The sequence below is a fragment of the Merops nubicus genome, unplaced genomic scaffold (assembly GCF_000691845.1).
Source record: "Merops nubicus isolate BGI_N331 unplaced genomic scaffold, ASM69184v1 scaffold23546, whole genome shotgun sequence".
Taxonomy (NCBI): Eukaryota; Metazoa; Chordata; class Aves; order Coraciiformes; family Meropidae; genus Merops; species Merops nubicus.
Window position 1 is genome coordinate 2,243 of NW_008616045.1, and position 16,553 is coordinate 18,795.

General features: G+C 38.2%; 1 protein-coding gene across 1 annotated transcript; it reads left to right on the plus strand.

The window, feature by feature from the left end:
* The first annotated feature begins 13,538 nt into the window (after positions 1-13,538).
* On the plus strand, positions 13,539-15,495 carry CHRM3 (cholinergic receptor, muscarinic 3). The gene has a single exon (XM_008942738.1). It carries the CDS (start codon positions 13,561-13,563, stop codon positions 15,361-15,363), a length of 1,803 nt encoding a protein of 600 aa, XP_008940986.1. The 5' UTR covers positions 13,539-13,560; the 3' UTR covers positions 15,364-15,495.
* Positions 15,496-16,553: the final 1,058 nt, after the last annotated feature.

Genomic DNA, 16,553 nt, shown 5'->3' on the forward strand with positions numbered 1-16,553 from the left:
TATTCTCCATTTCAAAAGCTAAGGTAAATGATACATAGCAGAGTAATTGTGATTCAGAACTGACCCTCGCTGATACATTTTTGCCTTTTGAAAATCTGCTGGTTCTCTGCAACAATTAATATTATTAAGTGTCAATAATTAAGTTAGTATTACTTCCTTCAAGATTTTGTAATTCCTGTATGAATTCATAATTCGCCACTAATCTCAGTGGAAAAGCAGTTAATCTGAATCTCTGAAACTGGACCACATTTACTGATTAAGGATAGAATTTCTGAAAAAAGCTAGAGACGCTGTATGCTAAAGGCCTATTCAAAGTCAGTAGGTACTTTTCAGTGATGGATAGGTACCCCAAAGCTTTAATTTTCATTAAGTACTTAGTTTGAAAATGTATTTTTGGCACACAGTAGTGAGAATGGCAGGGAAATCCAGAACCATTTTAATGATAAATTCACAATACAGAAAAAAAATCTAGAAAATCCTGCTGTGTGCTAGATTGATGATAGGGCAATTTAATTAAATCCTTCATGCTCGGTGGTATAGAATCTAAGTAAATTATAAAAGCACCCTGAGATACCATTATACCTGGGCTGATGCACCTTTGTTTTTCCCCCGATAGTGTTTCAGCCCTGATATGATGGAGTTTTTCACTCCTGGAGGTACCCATACACGACAGCTGGTTCTAACCTAATGTAGCGCAAATACACCTTTGAAACACAAATAAATTAATCAATAATGCATGTGTTAATGATGCTAAGTAGTGTACATTAATGTTTTAAAACACTCATATTGAGGGACCAGAGCAGTGTTGTTTCTTATCTCTCTGCTCAGAATTGCTAACATTGGTTTAATTAAAAATTCCAGTTTTATGTGTCCTTGAAACATGATTTTAGCTGTGTAGTTCTAAGAAGCAGAGGTTCATATGGTGTGTTTGGCCTCTGAAAAGAGCCGGTAGCCAGTGATTATGGATCCATCTAAGAACAGGACAGGGATACTGAGTTGCTTCATCCTAAAAAAAACCGTTAAACATTGCTTCCAGCTGTTACACCACTGCACCACCATATCATTGTTTAGCCCCTCAGATCAGACTATATTTGAGTGACATGGGTCCTGCATTCCTATTCACAGCTATAGTTCAGTTTACTATTAAAATTCAAATTATTCATCTTGAGCTATAAGGGAAAACAATACATCCTCCTAATAGGAGTGAACTTGTCCTAATAATGTCATCTTTGAAAACTCATGTTATTGAGACAGTTTGAACAGAGGTTAAGCTGGCAGTCTAACCAACATTGAGGAGAAAATAGGCTTTTGGGACAGCTACAGGGGTGGACAGCAAGTTTAAACTCTTTTTTATTTTGATGGAGCTTGAACATCTTTTATTTTATGCCCTCAGAAGTCTCTTCAATATTTTTAGAAAGAAATTTCGAGAGCTGCCTTGGACCAAAGCCTAAAATGCTGAAAACTGCTTCCTTTCTAGGAGACTAGGGATACATATTGTTTTAGCTGATCACTGATGGGATATTTGTCATTGTCTGTGGAGTCATGAGGGATTTATGACATAGACATCTCTGTATATAAGCAACTTTTGAGTTCTGCTGCACTACTGGGGGAAGCAAAGCAGGGAACAGTGGTTGTATTTTATCTGTTTGTACATCGGAGGACAATACATTGAAGCGCACAGAAGAACTCAGGATCTTTGTAGTTCCAAGGATTACAAAAAAAATCGGACTTTGCTAGAAATGCTGTGCATAAATATAGCAGCTCAGGCACATTCCTGTGGTGCTCAGTCTTGCTGGGCTATTGCTGGCAATAATCAGACAATGCAACAGTGTTTGACCTCCCATAGACTAAGGTTTTTCAAATGTTAACACAATATTCACATGTTCACTTTCATAATAACCTGGTTATTTGCCTTGCACTTCACTTCTGGACTGACCCATGAAAATTATCAGTTACCACTAAAATATGAATGTCACTTAAAGAGAAAAGATAAAGAAGCAAGGAGATGTTGGGGCTCCCAGAACAGCCAGGGCTGGGCTTGGTCCATTAGCTGCCTGCTGGTGTCACCAGGGGGGATCAGTGTATCAGATCAGTTCACTGGTTATCTGTGCCTTTCTTCTGCTACAGCAATTCACTGACTTGAAGACAGGCCTGGGAACAAGTTGCGTTTCTTTTTATCGTTTGTCATTTTTTATGTCTCCTTCCTTTACTGAGATTGAGTTTTCCCTGCCTCCATTCTCTCATAATATGATACTGAATTGGAGAGGTCCCATGCAGTGACTATTACAGGAGCAAGTATGGTGGATTTACTCAGACACTTGATCAGCAGCAGCTGGAGTGGCAGGAAGAAGGGCTTGACCCAGAGGCTCACATGTTTATCTGCCATCATCTGGCCTCAGCCTGCTGTGCCAGGTCACTGGCTCCTCCGTAACACCTGGTCTCTGGAAACCTGATTCTCCTTTTAGCTCTGTTCTTCATGCTACTGTACACAGCATCTGTGATTAGATCTCACCCTCATCTGAAACAGTGTAAAACTGATGTAACTGTGAGTGATTTTTAAAAAATATATTTATTTAACACTTACTGAAAGTCTGAGAGGCAGCGTGGCTTCTTCCTTCTTTTCACTATGTTCATCACTGGTACTTTTGCTGCCATGCATATGAGAAATAAGACATTGATTTGTTTATAGTATGTGCAAAAGCATCTCTGCACTCGTCTCACTTTGTAAACATCTCATACTATTAACAGAACCCTGGTTCTTCCCTTCCTACTCTTTGAATTTGTATTTCTTATGTAGCAAACAAAAGTTTAGGTTCTTTAAGATAGAGGCTTTTTTTTTTTCATCAGCTCTCAATCAATTATTATTCTTGTTTAATTTTGAATAATTCATCAGTGATTATGTGTATTTCTTTAGGAGGGAGTTAAAAGCCCCAGCTCTTCTTGACATGTTCAATTTATTATACCTGGATTCCTAACTATAGCCGTGGTTGTAATATCCTCACTTTCTTATACAGTAAGCCATGAGGGCTACCATAGGAAGAGGCATGACTGATGACGAAGAATTACTGCTCCAAATAATGGAAATGTCTTTTTATTTCAAGTAATTTTCTTGCTACTTTGAGATACAAGAACTCTTATCCTAGAAGGGATCAGTGCCTGCATGCCCTCCCTGCTTTCCATGCTGACTTCAGGTTCCCATAAGGAGTTACCAGATTGCATCTTAATAATTTTACCATGCTCTGCCTATTCAGTTGTTTTACCTTCTGTCATTCCTTCAATTGTATTTTATAATCCATGTACCTTTTATCCTTATCCAGACTGTTGTTTGTACAGTGGCGTTTCACACAGGGCTCCCTTTCAACACACAAGCATTCACAAGTACATACTGTTTATGGTGATCATTCATTTTTCCCCCTTTACCCCAGCCCTGGGTGCAAACCCTAACTGCATTTCTTCCTCTCAAAAGGACATCTCCTGGCCCACAGGACAGCTTTTTTTAGAAGAACACAGTGACACTACAGTACAAGCTTTTCTCTGAACACAAGGAACCACCTCATAAGTCCTGCAAACTGGAAATACTGAATTTAAAACATCTCTGGGAGCTGTTGTTCAGGCCATGCAGGCAAAGAGGCAGAGCTTACACTGGCCCTTCTACAGTAAACTTTTCATCCTGCAAGAAACAGAAGGGTAGGGTACCCAGAGCTGCAACTGAGATTTCCATTTGTCCTTTTCAGTGATGTCTACCAGCAGAAATCCAAAATCCATTTACTTCATCTGGAGTCTGTCCAAGGATTGCTGCAGATACTTACCTAATTAAGACTTCTCAGTCCTAGGAGCGTTCAGCCACATGTATCACTATAGGACTGCCAAGAAAGGTTAAAAAAAACAACAAACAAAATACCCTCCTGAATGGCAACCAAATAGGGAGTTCTTTTCTAATCTTAAAAAAAAATGTGTGGTCAGATAGACCCACAGCAACCTGGAGGTACATCTTACTGGCAAACCAAAGCATAAAAGTGGGGCAGTTGGAAGGTAAAGGCAGATGAATGAAAGGAAATATTTAATACTTAATGAAGGATTAATACTTCTCCTGGGGGGCAATGGGACTCGGTGAAACCACATGCAGCATGCGTTCCTGTTCTTAGTTCAAGTATTAAAATTCCTCTGACCTTTCAGGGAGGGAGATTTTTTTCTAAGTGCATATTCTCTTTCTTCTGACTTTCCACTTTCTGGAAGTCACATATTGTGTTTGTCATTTGAGCAACCCTATCAAAGCTGGGAGAAATATTTTTTTCCTAATTTAGCTAGGAGTCCTGATTTTAAGTCTTTTGTTAATTACCCTAGGCTGTAACAGGTTTGCAAAATGCAGGTTTCAAATGCTTGAAAGACCAAATAATCATGAATCCACTGTACCTTCTTATTTTAGAAGCAAAATCCTGTTACTTAGATAGCACCCTTTACAGCCAATGTAATTATATCTTCGTGTCTTTCTATTTGCCATGTCAGAATGCTTGAATCCTCAGAAACCCCAAGAAGGAAGGAGTGCTGAGTACCATGAGTGTGTTAGGTAGATAGTCAGTAGAAAACTTATAGTATAGCAGATGACTATACGGTTGCTGAATTTAAAATGGTCTTTATGTTTGATAGAATGATTTGCAGTTTTAGTAGCCAGCAAATAAAAACCTGCAAAGGTTCAGTTCAAGATGGTTCCTTTTGCATAACTGCATATAAGAAAGTTGAGAAAAGCCTGTGAGTTACTAAATTCAGCTTTGCAGCATCCTTTCAAGGTAAGGTGATATTATTTTAAAGATTTTCGTAGATCACATCCCCCCCCCCCGGTAGTGTGTGGAAACCCTGTAACAGAATTGGGAATACACTTGAGGTCGACATTTAACTTACTTAACTGTGAGTCCTCCATTTCTCCTTCTCAGCCTTGTGCCTCCTTTACATACCTCCTACAACTATAAGGCAAGATGCTCTTAAACAAACCCGTGCTCTGCTGTGCTACAGCAATTAATTGCTGGGGCAGGTCCACTCTGCACCTGAATAAAATCATTGCTTTTTGAATGTGTATACGTTATACTAGAACTAGGGTTTTTTTGGTTGTAGGGCAAAAATTTCAAACTCTTGGGACATACTTCAAGTAGGCAGAAAAGACAAATATTCAAGCAAACCAATAGATAGCAACCTAGTGAAATGCCAGTAGGAAGAGGACACTGTCACAAGAGTTACCAACAGGCATTTATGTAGGATAGCTCAAAATAAATTTTTCATTAGCACCTCCTCCCTCTCTGTCAGGACTATTTTCATTTGTCACGTCTCTAGCTTTCTGTGCAACTCAAAAAAGCAAACCAAAAACAAAAACCAAAAAAAACCCACAACACCTGCAACCAAATGCTGAAAAAGATTATACCATTGGAGCATTATTTAATTTCTTGTCTATATCTGAGTAAAGAGTAATTGTTTGCATGCATTAAAAGATGCAGTGCCTGCTACCACTGATTTCCCAGAGATTTTAAAAATTCCTGGCAGCATGCATACAGGGGGCTGTAGTTTGGAATGGGCCATTTTGATTTAGTTACAGAATTCCACTAGGACTTTTAGATGAGTCTATTCCAAGAAAAAAAAAAAAAAAAAAAAGAAGTTCATTTATGCTACAGCACAAAACACAGATTTTGGTAATTTGGCTGCTAGTTTGATTTAAACCAATATTTGGATGACAAGCATTTCTTTTAGCTCTTGTCCCTATCAAGGAATAGATATAATATATTTGCTTATAATTTCCATGTGTAAGACAGGCTTTATTAGAGACCAGTTAAGATTGTTTTGCAAAGGCCAGACTTTTGCTTCTGAATAACTATTGTGCCACCTAGTGGGTATTAAAACTACACTTTTAAACGAATAGAAACATGGACTTAAAATATACTGGTGAATAATGAAACTATTTATACAGATATTTCCAGTGACATGTTGAAACAAAACGTGTTCCCTGTTTGTCTGCTTCTTTACCAAGATGTTTCACTAAGGTTAAAGAAAAATCCCATTTCAATTATATCATAGCATTTTGCTTACAATTTTATTAAAGAAATATCATTTATAAAAAGGACACATACAGAGCTCTTCACCTCCCTGGCAATAGACCTGTTCCTTAAGAAATTACTGGCACATTTCATATGCTTTTATGCTTTGATCAAACTATCTGTACGAAAGGATATCCCCAAATCTCGAATGTTAGGAATTTCCTTTTTGTAATACAATTAAGTAAATACATTGAAAATATTCTTTTCTGACCAACTATGCCAATTTTCACTTGGAAGCAAACTAAAATGCTTTAAAACATTTTCACGACTGCGTGATTCAAAGTATTGTTTAGAAAAAAATAATAAGCAATGTGATTAAAATAATAACATTCTAACACATTTTCTTTCATAAAATGTCCTTTTCTGTAGAAATAGTTCAAGTGCCCAAGTATCTGTATAGATTTCAGTAGCTAGGAGCTATTTCTGAGCAATTTTTCTCCTCTAGCTAAAACCTCTCAACAGATTTTTTTTTTTTTTTTTTTCTTTCAGCGTTTTAAGTAAGCCATCTGTCCAGTGTGGGAGTGTTGGTTTTGCTGCAGTTGATAGCAATAATATTTCAATCACCAAAGCAAGTAACAATAAATTTCTTTTAATAGAGCGTTTCCTAACATTGTTCAGGGCACTTTATTGCATCTTGTGTAGAACTGCCAAACTATCCATCATCATCAAAAGCTATAGTAGGTAGTCTGCATTTTTAGCACCTCCATGCAATGCCACAGTTACAGTACAAAATGTAGTGGTCAGCAATTAAATTGATGTGTGTTGGAGATCCTTCATATAACAGGACTTGACACAAGGTAAATATGACATCTGGACTGAAGGCTTTGATAGCTCTTTGCCAGACCTTGAAGTGAATGCATTTTTAATTATTTTTGCTGAATAAATAACAAAACAGCTCACCTACAGAAAATGGCAGAAAATGAAATTACTTTCCAAAGAAAAAAAAAAAAACATAGATTTTGAAAAGGCAGAAAATCAAAGCTATGGTTTGGGATTTTATTTATGGGTTTTAGTTTGGGCTACTTATTTTCATGCTATGGAAAGGATTTCAAAAAAAGAAAAAATATTTTCAATTTTCTTGTTTCAAGGCTTGACAGCATTTTGTCATTTCATTTTCTTCTTGCAGACAAATGAAATTGAGAAGAGTGTGTCAGGTGTCAGGTGAGCTTCTCTAAAGCTCAGTGACCAGGCACTCTGTCTTCTTTGATACTTTAAAAATGTTTATGCTGTTTTCCAGTTTTCCCTGGTGGTATATTGTGTCAGTGAGAAAACAGTAAAAGCAAAAATGTATTTATTTTTATAGCATAATCAATTAATTACTTTTTTTTAAAGATAGTAAAGAGGTCTGGTAATGGGATCTGTTGTTCCCTGTGAGGGTTCTTAAAGACTAATAATCACTTTAAATACGGATTTTGAATGCATACAAGGATTACGGAAATAAGACAGTAGTAAAATTTACTTATCTAGCTTTGGTAATGAACTCTTGATAGTAATTTGCTCAAATGTGATTTTTGATTTGAGAAGGATGCTATTTCAATAAAAAAAGGATAAAATCACATAGAAGGCTTGAAATTTTTTATATAGGCAGATATTTTTCCAAGTCTACACAAAAATATTATAGCATTGGATAATATCTGGGAGGACAATATTGTAAAGTGTAAGAATTCTCATTACATTATTTCATACAATTGATGTTTTAGTGTGATCTTTAAATACCTCATTGGGAGGATTATCTGTGGAGTCAATGGACAGTAATTAATAAAGAGATAGCTGAGTGCACCATGAAATTTTAGAACATTACTTCAATTCAACATTGTAATAAATAACAAAATATTAATCAATACTATGTTAAAAAGTGTATATATAATAAAATATTGAAATTAAGTCCCTAAGATGGTTAGGTTTTCAATCAAAGGTAAAAATATGCACCCCTCATGCATAAACAAGATAGTTAAATGGCTGGTATTCTTCTTTCATCTCAATCTAATATCATATTTAAATTCAACATAGTAGCCAACCCTTCAGCCAAACCTTTGTATCCCCAGATACCTGCAAAGTCAGTGGGTTGCTCAAGGTGAGTAAAACTCTCAGTATTTGTAATTCTGACTGCATTTTGGTCTGCATGTCTGTTTCTCCCAATATCAATTAGACAGATGGGATATAATTCTAATAAAGCTCTCTGAAAACGTAATTGCCTGGAATTTAAATAATTTCCTCTCGTCATAAGAATGCACCTCATAGGTTTAACAGTTTGAGCTGATAGTCAATATTTACTGTAATCTTAATTAAGACAGACATGATTTGCTCTGGTTTTCAAGCATTCAAAAATTGTAGACACATCCAAGCTCAGGCTTTTGAAGCTTTCACTTTGTTCTGTATGAGCTGTTCCAACAATAACCACTAAGTGCACGTGCCCGAGAAAGAAAAGTACCATTCCTTCAGCAAGTCTCCTGCTGCTACACCTGGTAAACCCTCACTGCCCTTAGGCCACACCACCACTGAGATTAGTAGCTCATTTCTGAAGCTTCCCCTTGGAATAGTTTTAGAGGATTTCAAGATAGGTATTATTTTGAAACTAAAAGTTGTGGAGTGAATGTGTATTAGGTCACTGAGGCTAAAAAATAAATAGTAAGTAGTACAGAAACACTTCCTTAGTAAATGTGGCTCTCTGTTAAAATCACTGTCCTTTTAACCATGCAGACTAGGATGTGTATTTGTTATGTATGGCACATTTGGAAAAAGTTTTGCAAGAGAATTATATAGATCATGTAATGAATTCAATCTTAAATGGAAGTCCTAAGTGTAAGGCATGAGAAACAGACATCTGGATTTTTGAAATGACAACAGATGCAGCATGTCTGAGAGTTTTTTTCTTTTCTGGTCCTAATGGTAACACAGTATTTATTCTTACGTTTGTAGCTCTGTAAATGAGCAGATGTTTCCACTGAAACCACGGACCATTGGAACACGTTAGTATTCAGAGCTACATTTCCATCGTAATATAAAGAAAACTCAGTGAAGGGTTCATAGTACATGAAGTAAGGTGTTTGTAAGAGCAAATATTGTAATAGCAAACACAGTGTAAGCAAGCAAGGCCTGCAGTGGGTGCCGCAGGTATAGCTGGGCGGTATGGTAGATGTTTGGTAAAAGCTAAATGGCAGATTGAGGCATAAATGAGGTTCTCCCAATGACCTAGCTTTAGGTATTGGATTTCCTGGCTCTGTCAGATTGTCAGTCTGAGGTACTCCCAATGTGGCATCTTTACATCCCAGCAGAAGCACTTGAGGTAGCATCACTCTGCCTCTCCTCCTTGGGAGGGATGCTCCCTTCTCTGACTGCAGGGCAGTAAGGGAGACAGATCAGGTACAGCTTTAGAGCTCTGCATTAGATTCTCTAAATGCTCTCCAAAGTAATGAAAATAACACACATGATTAAAGAAATTCTTTCTTAGTTTGCTCATGCTAAATCTAACACACTAGCAGCACCAACACAGTAAGCAAATAATAAATCTAATTCCCTCATCACAAAAACAATTTAACAGCATTGACATTAAATCTAGGTAACTTTAGTAAGGAGAAGCAAAATATCTTTGTGGATATGTGTGACTGAGCTTTATTTATATCAAGTTTATAGCTAATTAGTGAAAGATATAGTCTTTCCTTATAACAATATTTGGAATAATGTGAAAAATGTGTGTGTATATATAACTGCAGATATGTGTGGGTGTATATGTGCACATGTACTTTCATCTGCAGCTCTATATCCACATATTTTGTCACATTGTATGTGACGTATGTATCTATTCTTATGTTTATATGTACATATATATAAAAGCATAAGAGTGTATCATTATCTGTTTGTATCTAGTGTGAATAGGTAAGGCAGTGACCAGGATATCTCACAGTGGCATCGATTTCTGTGGCTCTGTATTCTCATTCTACAAAGACACAAAAGGATATTGAATGTAATATAGTTAATCATCAGTATAAGTAAGTCATGGTAAATCTGAGGTCCTGTTCACTGATAATTACATTGTGCTTCCTATTACCATATACAGATTCATAAGGAATCCTGTGTCTTGTGCTGCACTAGCTGCAATTGACATGAGCTCCTGTACAATAAATTTCAAACCAGGAATGCTAGTGTGAATATTTGTATCTTCATTTTTTTTTCATTTCAAGATTTTAAAATTCTTCATTGTATTTTGGGGAAAAAAAAAAAAAAGAAAAACCTGTATGATTTGAAAAAATATATATATGTGAATTTGAGAATAATTTTCAGGAAAACTTTAAAATTCATATATATTTTTACTTTACCAAATGCTAGTTTGGAAGAAAGCTTATCATGCTACTTTAGGTAACTGCATTAAATATTCTAAAGTCTTGGTTTCTTTATGTTACAAAACAGTTTTATGTTCATTGCATGGAGGTCTTTGCTGTCTAGGCTAACAAATATATGCTGAGGGAATACAACGCAGAGGAAAATAGAATAATAAGCAATTTTCTCATCTTTGCAAACAGATAAGATGTGAAATTCTCCAATTGTGAACGTTTGCTGCTGTTGAGCTCACATATAGCCAAGCCATCTGACAGAATGCCATGTGACTTCCCAGAAAATGCGTCTTAGAGCCCAGCAAGAAAATAGACTTCTCTGAAAAAAAAAAAAAAGTGTCTTTGTGAATAGGAACGTTTAATGAAAGAAAAAAAATTGTTTAAATTGAAAATTGAAGTATCAAAAAAAAATGCTGAAATGTAAAAAGAAGCAGAGAGAAATTAAATGCAGTGAAAATGAGTGACAGAACTGTTCCTACTGGTTTTTCTGGTTTGCTTTTTACTTACAGCAACATGCAATGAATGAGGACTATTAAAAAAATATCCAGACTTTTAAATCTGTGTTATATCTGTTTATTGAAATTAGTGACCATTTCTGTCGCTACTTCCTCCTTCCTTTCCAATGAGTACTAGTGGGATAACTAATTTCTCAGTCACTCCAGTGAGGCAGGGACCAGAGGTACATTGAGGAGGATGTATGTGAAAATTCATATAGCCATTGACTGGACTTGGCCTACGCTTTTTCTGAATAATGGTGGGACGTGTACATTGCCTCTGGTGTTCTGTAGCCTGTACCTTTCATAAGGTCCTATTAAAAAGTAGAAACAGGAGCAAAAAAAACCCAAACCACAGTGAATAGCATAGCATTAAACTTAGGCAAGTAAGTATATATTCTTTAGATGGATAGATATGTTAACTGATTGTATATATTTTATATAATTATATTATGGACTTAGTGGTAGTGCATCATTTGCACACTAATTTTGCATGGTTATTTGTGTCTTTTGTGTGGTAGCTATTTTTTTCCTTCCAAGGCTAACACTTAGGTTCACTTGTGGTTGTGTTACGCAATGAAAATGGGAAGTACTGCCAACTATTTTTAGTTCTGAGTAACACTGTTATTTCTACTACCAATTCTAAGTGCTACTGGTTTTTATTCTAAGCCCTGTAGTAAAAGTTTCATTTTCTTTATCAGTACCTTCTGCCTGGTCATTTCTTCTGTATGGGAAGATACCAACTTGTCTTTCTTTTTTATGAAAAAGCGTCATAATATCATCACCATCTAACCTGATCTGTCAGACTTCCCAATGACTACTTGACTGTGTTGGTTGTTACCTTGTAGAGGTTTTACAAGTGTATGTCTATGGAGGGGATGCTTTCTGGCTTTCATCTGCTTTCTGTCCCTCATGTCAATGGAGGAAGATCTGCACCCTATAACATTAATAATTTCTGGCATATATTTAGCAATTATCATTATTTCAGATCTCTCTCATACTATTCTGGTTTTGACCTCATCCTATCTGACAGCTCTGGAAAAGATGACTGCTTCCTAAGTAAAACATTGCAAGATGGATGGTTTCCAGCAATACTGTTTGAGTCAGAGATTTTTTTTCCCTATTGTGAGTAACCACCCTGGCCCATAAACAACTGGCAAGAACATTGTCAACACTTGCTTAAGTGGTTGCTCACAAGCGAACTGTGTGTTTGTTTCACCCACGCACTGTAAGGGACAAGCCAAACTTGAATACTGCTTCACTATCTTCATCAAAGGAGGATGTCATTATACACAGGGTTTCCATGGGCCTTCATTTATGATTTTGAGTATGTGGGATCTGCCTTTTTACAGACAAGTAAATGAATGTCATCTTGGTCAAGGCAAGGGAGTGAGCTGGTAGGAGTATGCCTGAGGGGATATGGATGAAAAATAAGAGTGTGCTTTTCCTCTTTTGACTGAACATTTTGTCTAACACAAGTGCATTGTGATACTCATATCTCATGCTGTATCATACTGACTCCGGAATGATTCACAGCTAGAAAACAAACAAACATTATTCTTTGACAGCATATTTTGTTCAATAGTTATGGTAAGTGATGGACTTTTTCATCAGAATTCTCACTTCTCTAAGATATAATTAATTTATTACAATGAATCTCTTCAGTTGACCACAGAAGTTAATGAAATAAGGGAAATGCAAATTCCTATTCTGAGCATGTCTTCATTTTACATAAGTACTTAGGGAGAAGAATTAGGGCTTAATTATGAATCCTTTTCATGCCTTTTTCCTCTTTTTCTAAAGTATTTAATGACTGCTTTGACATACATCTGCCAAATATTTTTTCCTTACTCTAGAGACCATATTTTCAAAGGAAATTTTAACATGTGTTGCCCCAAAGATATTTTCAAGTCATTAGATGTACAAAATCCTTTAGGTATAAAAACATGAAAGAAAAAGGAATAGTGGCATGTCCAAAAAGTGCTAATGAGAACTTTTAGTACCTCTATCAAGTAGCCGAAATGTGGATAAAAATAAAAAGTTCTTTGCAGCCTCACAGTTTAGAGCAGCTTCACACAGTGAAACAATGCTGGCTTGTTCCTCTCTAGTTTAAGGAAAGGCAGAACAATATTTTTGTTTGTCGTTAGCAGTAGCTGGAGGCAGCAGAGGCTCAGCCTGTGTTTGCTAGTGTCAGAACAGCACTGGGGACCAGCACTGATTTCAACTTGGAGTATTTATGCCTGCATGTGTCTGGCATTTAGTTTTCGAAGGCTCAAGGATAGTGGGCTGTTGAGATGTAGAATTTAGGGCAGATTCATCAGGGAGTTTTTTGATTAAGATTTAGAGTTAGGCAGCATTTTAATACTACAGCAGATTCAAATTCTTCTGGGGTTTTCATTCTTCTCTAACTTAATGGTTTCAGGGAAACACTATATGATTACTAAAAAGAGCTCAAATTAATCACAGCTGTAAGCTGAGTGCTACCATGTACACGTTTGACTTGAAATCTGTCACAGGCAGATTGGCTTTTAAAGATGCCTTTGAAAGTGCTAAAGGGATTTTATGTATGAAGGCAATTATCTATTTACCATCTCCACCTCTTAACTCGATTTTTGTTTGTTTTTACCCTGCTGCAGACTATGTCAGAGAGCCACAATGATCATGCAAAATAACAGTTCAGCCTCGTCCCTGTTATTAAATGTGAGCTCCTTCTGGAAGAGAGATTCACACGGACCAGGACTCCTTGATGAAGCAGCGTCACTCATTGGCAGCTATGATTTCCCTCAGACCACAGAGAGTTTTCCCTTCTCTGCTGTGGAATCAACGAACATGTCCCTAAATGCCACAAGCAAAGACCCTCTGGGTGGACATGCTGTCTGGCAAGTAGTTTTGATTGCTTTCCTCACTGGGATCCTTGCACTGGTGACCATCATAGGAAACATCCTAGTGATTGTTGCGTTTAAGGTTAACAAACAACTGAAAACAGTCAACAACTACTTCTTGTTGAGTCTTGCTTGTGCCGATTTAATCATTGGTGTTATTTCCATGAATCTTTACACCACCTACATCATCATGGACCACTGGGCTTTGGGAAACTTGGCCTGTGATCTTTGGCTCTCCATTGACTATGTTGCCAGTAATGCCTCTGTCATGAATCTCCTCGTCATAAGTTTTGACAGGTATTTTTCCATCACTAGGCCACTTACATACAGAGCCAAACGAACAACCAAAAGGGCTGGGGTGATGATCGGTTTAGCATGGATTGTCTCTTTTGTTCTTTGGGCCCCCGCTATCTTGTTCTGGCAGTATTTTGTTGGGGAGAGGACTGTGCCTCCTGATGAATGTTTCATCCAGTTTCTAAGTGAACCTATCATCACTTTTGGCACTGCCATAGCTGCCTTTTACTTGCCAGTCACCATTATGAGTATTTTGTATTGGAGGATCTACAAGGAGACTGAGAAACGCACCAAAGAGTTAGCAGGGCTCCAGGCTTCGGGCAGCGAAGCAGAGGCAGCACGCTTCCTACACCAGACGGGCAGCTCCCGGAGCTGCAGCAGCTACGAGCTGCAGCGGCAGAGCACGAAACGCTCCACCCGAAGGAAATACAGGCGCTGCCACTTCTGGCTCACAATGAAGAGCTGGGAACCCAACACAGACCAGGGGGACCAAGAGCACAGCAGCAGCGACAGCTGGAACAACAACGATGCTGCTGCCTCTCTGGAAAATTCGGCCTCCTCTGACGAAGAAGACATCGCTGCAGAGACCAGAGCCATCTACTCAATCGTGCTGAAGCTCCCTGGTCACAGCGCCATCCTCAATTCCACCAAACTACCCTCTTCAGAAGATCTGCATGAGTCAGGGGATGAACTGCAGAAATCTGACACAGAATCGAAGGAAAAGAAGCCTAAAAAACTGCACCCTCCCAAAAGTGTTCAGGACGGTGGAAATTTCCAAAAGAGCTTTTCTAAGCTTCCTATCCAGCCGGGGTCAGCAGAGACAACCGCAGCTTCTGATGGCATCTCATCAGTGACCAAGACATCTGCAGCCCTGCCCTTATCCTTCAAGGAAGCAACCCTGGCAAAAAAATTTGCCTTGAAGACCAGGAGTCAGATCACAAAGCGAAAACGAATGTCACTTATCAAAGAAAAGAAAGCAGCACAGACACTCAGTGCCATTTTGTTTGCCTTCATCATTACCTGGACCCCATATAACATCATGGTTCTGGTGAACACCTTTTGCAGCTGTATCCCCAAAACTTTCTGGAACCTGGGGTACTGGCTTTGCTACATCAATAGCACGGTGAACCCCATGTGCTATGCACTGTGTAACAAAACATTCAGAAACACTTTCAAGATGCTACTGCTATGCCAGTGTGACAAACGAAAACGACGCAAACAGCAGTATCAGCAGAGGCAGTCCGTCATTTTTCATAAGCGGATCCCTAGGGAGGCTTCGTAGGATAGTATTTTTTAAACAATTTAAAAAAAAAAAATAGCAGGGATGGGTTTGCATGGGACAGGATGGGACGGGATGGGATAGGACGGGACAGGATGGCACGGGACAGGAAGGGATGGGACGGGATGGGTTGGGGTGGGAGGGTGGTTCCAGGGTGCTGATTCAAACGTTTAAACATCGAGACGTGGAAGCAGCTGCCAGGGTTATGTATCCTTTTAATAAATCCAGTTTAATATAAAAATCAAGTCTGCATTCAGCAAAAACTAACAAACGTCAACATTTTTATGAAGGAATGAAAGACTTAATAAAGTTTTCCTACAAATTTGCAAGAAGCTGTATAGGAATTATAAACCCATTACTGATCTGCCCAGCTCTTTGGTTATCATTAACTCTGGGATCTCAGGTAAGCACATCTAGCTAGCCCAACTCTTCTGTCTCCAAGGAATCCAACAACTTTCAATTGAAATCACATACAGATGTAGCAAGCTAGCAAACCAGGATTATGAAATTATTTGAGACACTGTATAGGTTGCAAAATTGCTTCTTGTTGTCCAGGTAGAGCTTCATGTCTCCTTTGCCTCTGGTGTATTGTTAATTGTACCCCCGTTCCTGATTACTGACTATCTCTGTGTGCAGCTCGTGTTATTTATATGTGTGTGAGAGTGTGTATGTATGCATAATATACATTCACACCTCTAAAATACACACATACCAGGAAAGAGGCGATATATTGTTTTTTACAGGGCCCCCCATCACAATTACATGTGAGTGAAATTAAAAAAAAAAAAAAAAAAGAAAAGAAAATAATATCTTTTCTCTCTCTCTCTCTCTCTCATTATTTGCTACCTGAATTTCAAGTTTATCTTTGAAACCAAAACATGGCATCTGCATTTCAGATGGAGAGAACGAAACCACAGCCTATGAGCCTAACAGTCTCCAGAGGTTTCTAATGGGACACATGCCCAGTAAAACTTTGATCTTCAGCACGGTATCTCTCCCCAGAGCGGTCACGCCTCTCTAAAAGATAGGACAGTGAAAGGAATGGAAGACCACACTCACGGCAGAGTGTGAAGTTATCTTTGTAGGGTGTAGGATGACGAGAGCCCGCCTGTGGGCGAGCTGCTCGGGGAGCAGGCGGGCGCAGCCACTGGCAGGGGGCCCCCTTCTCCCCGGGGGGGGCCCGCCGCCCCGCG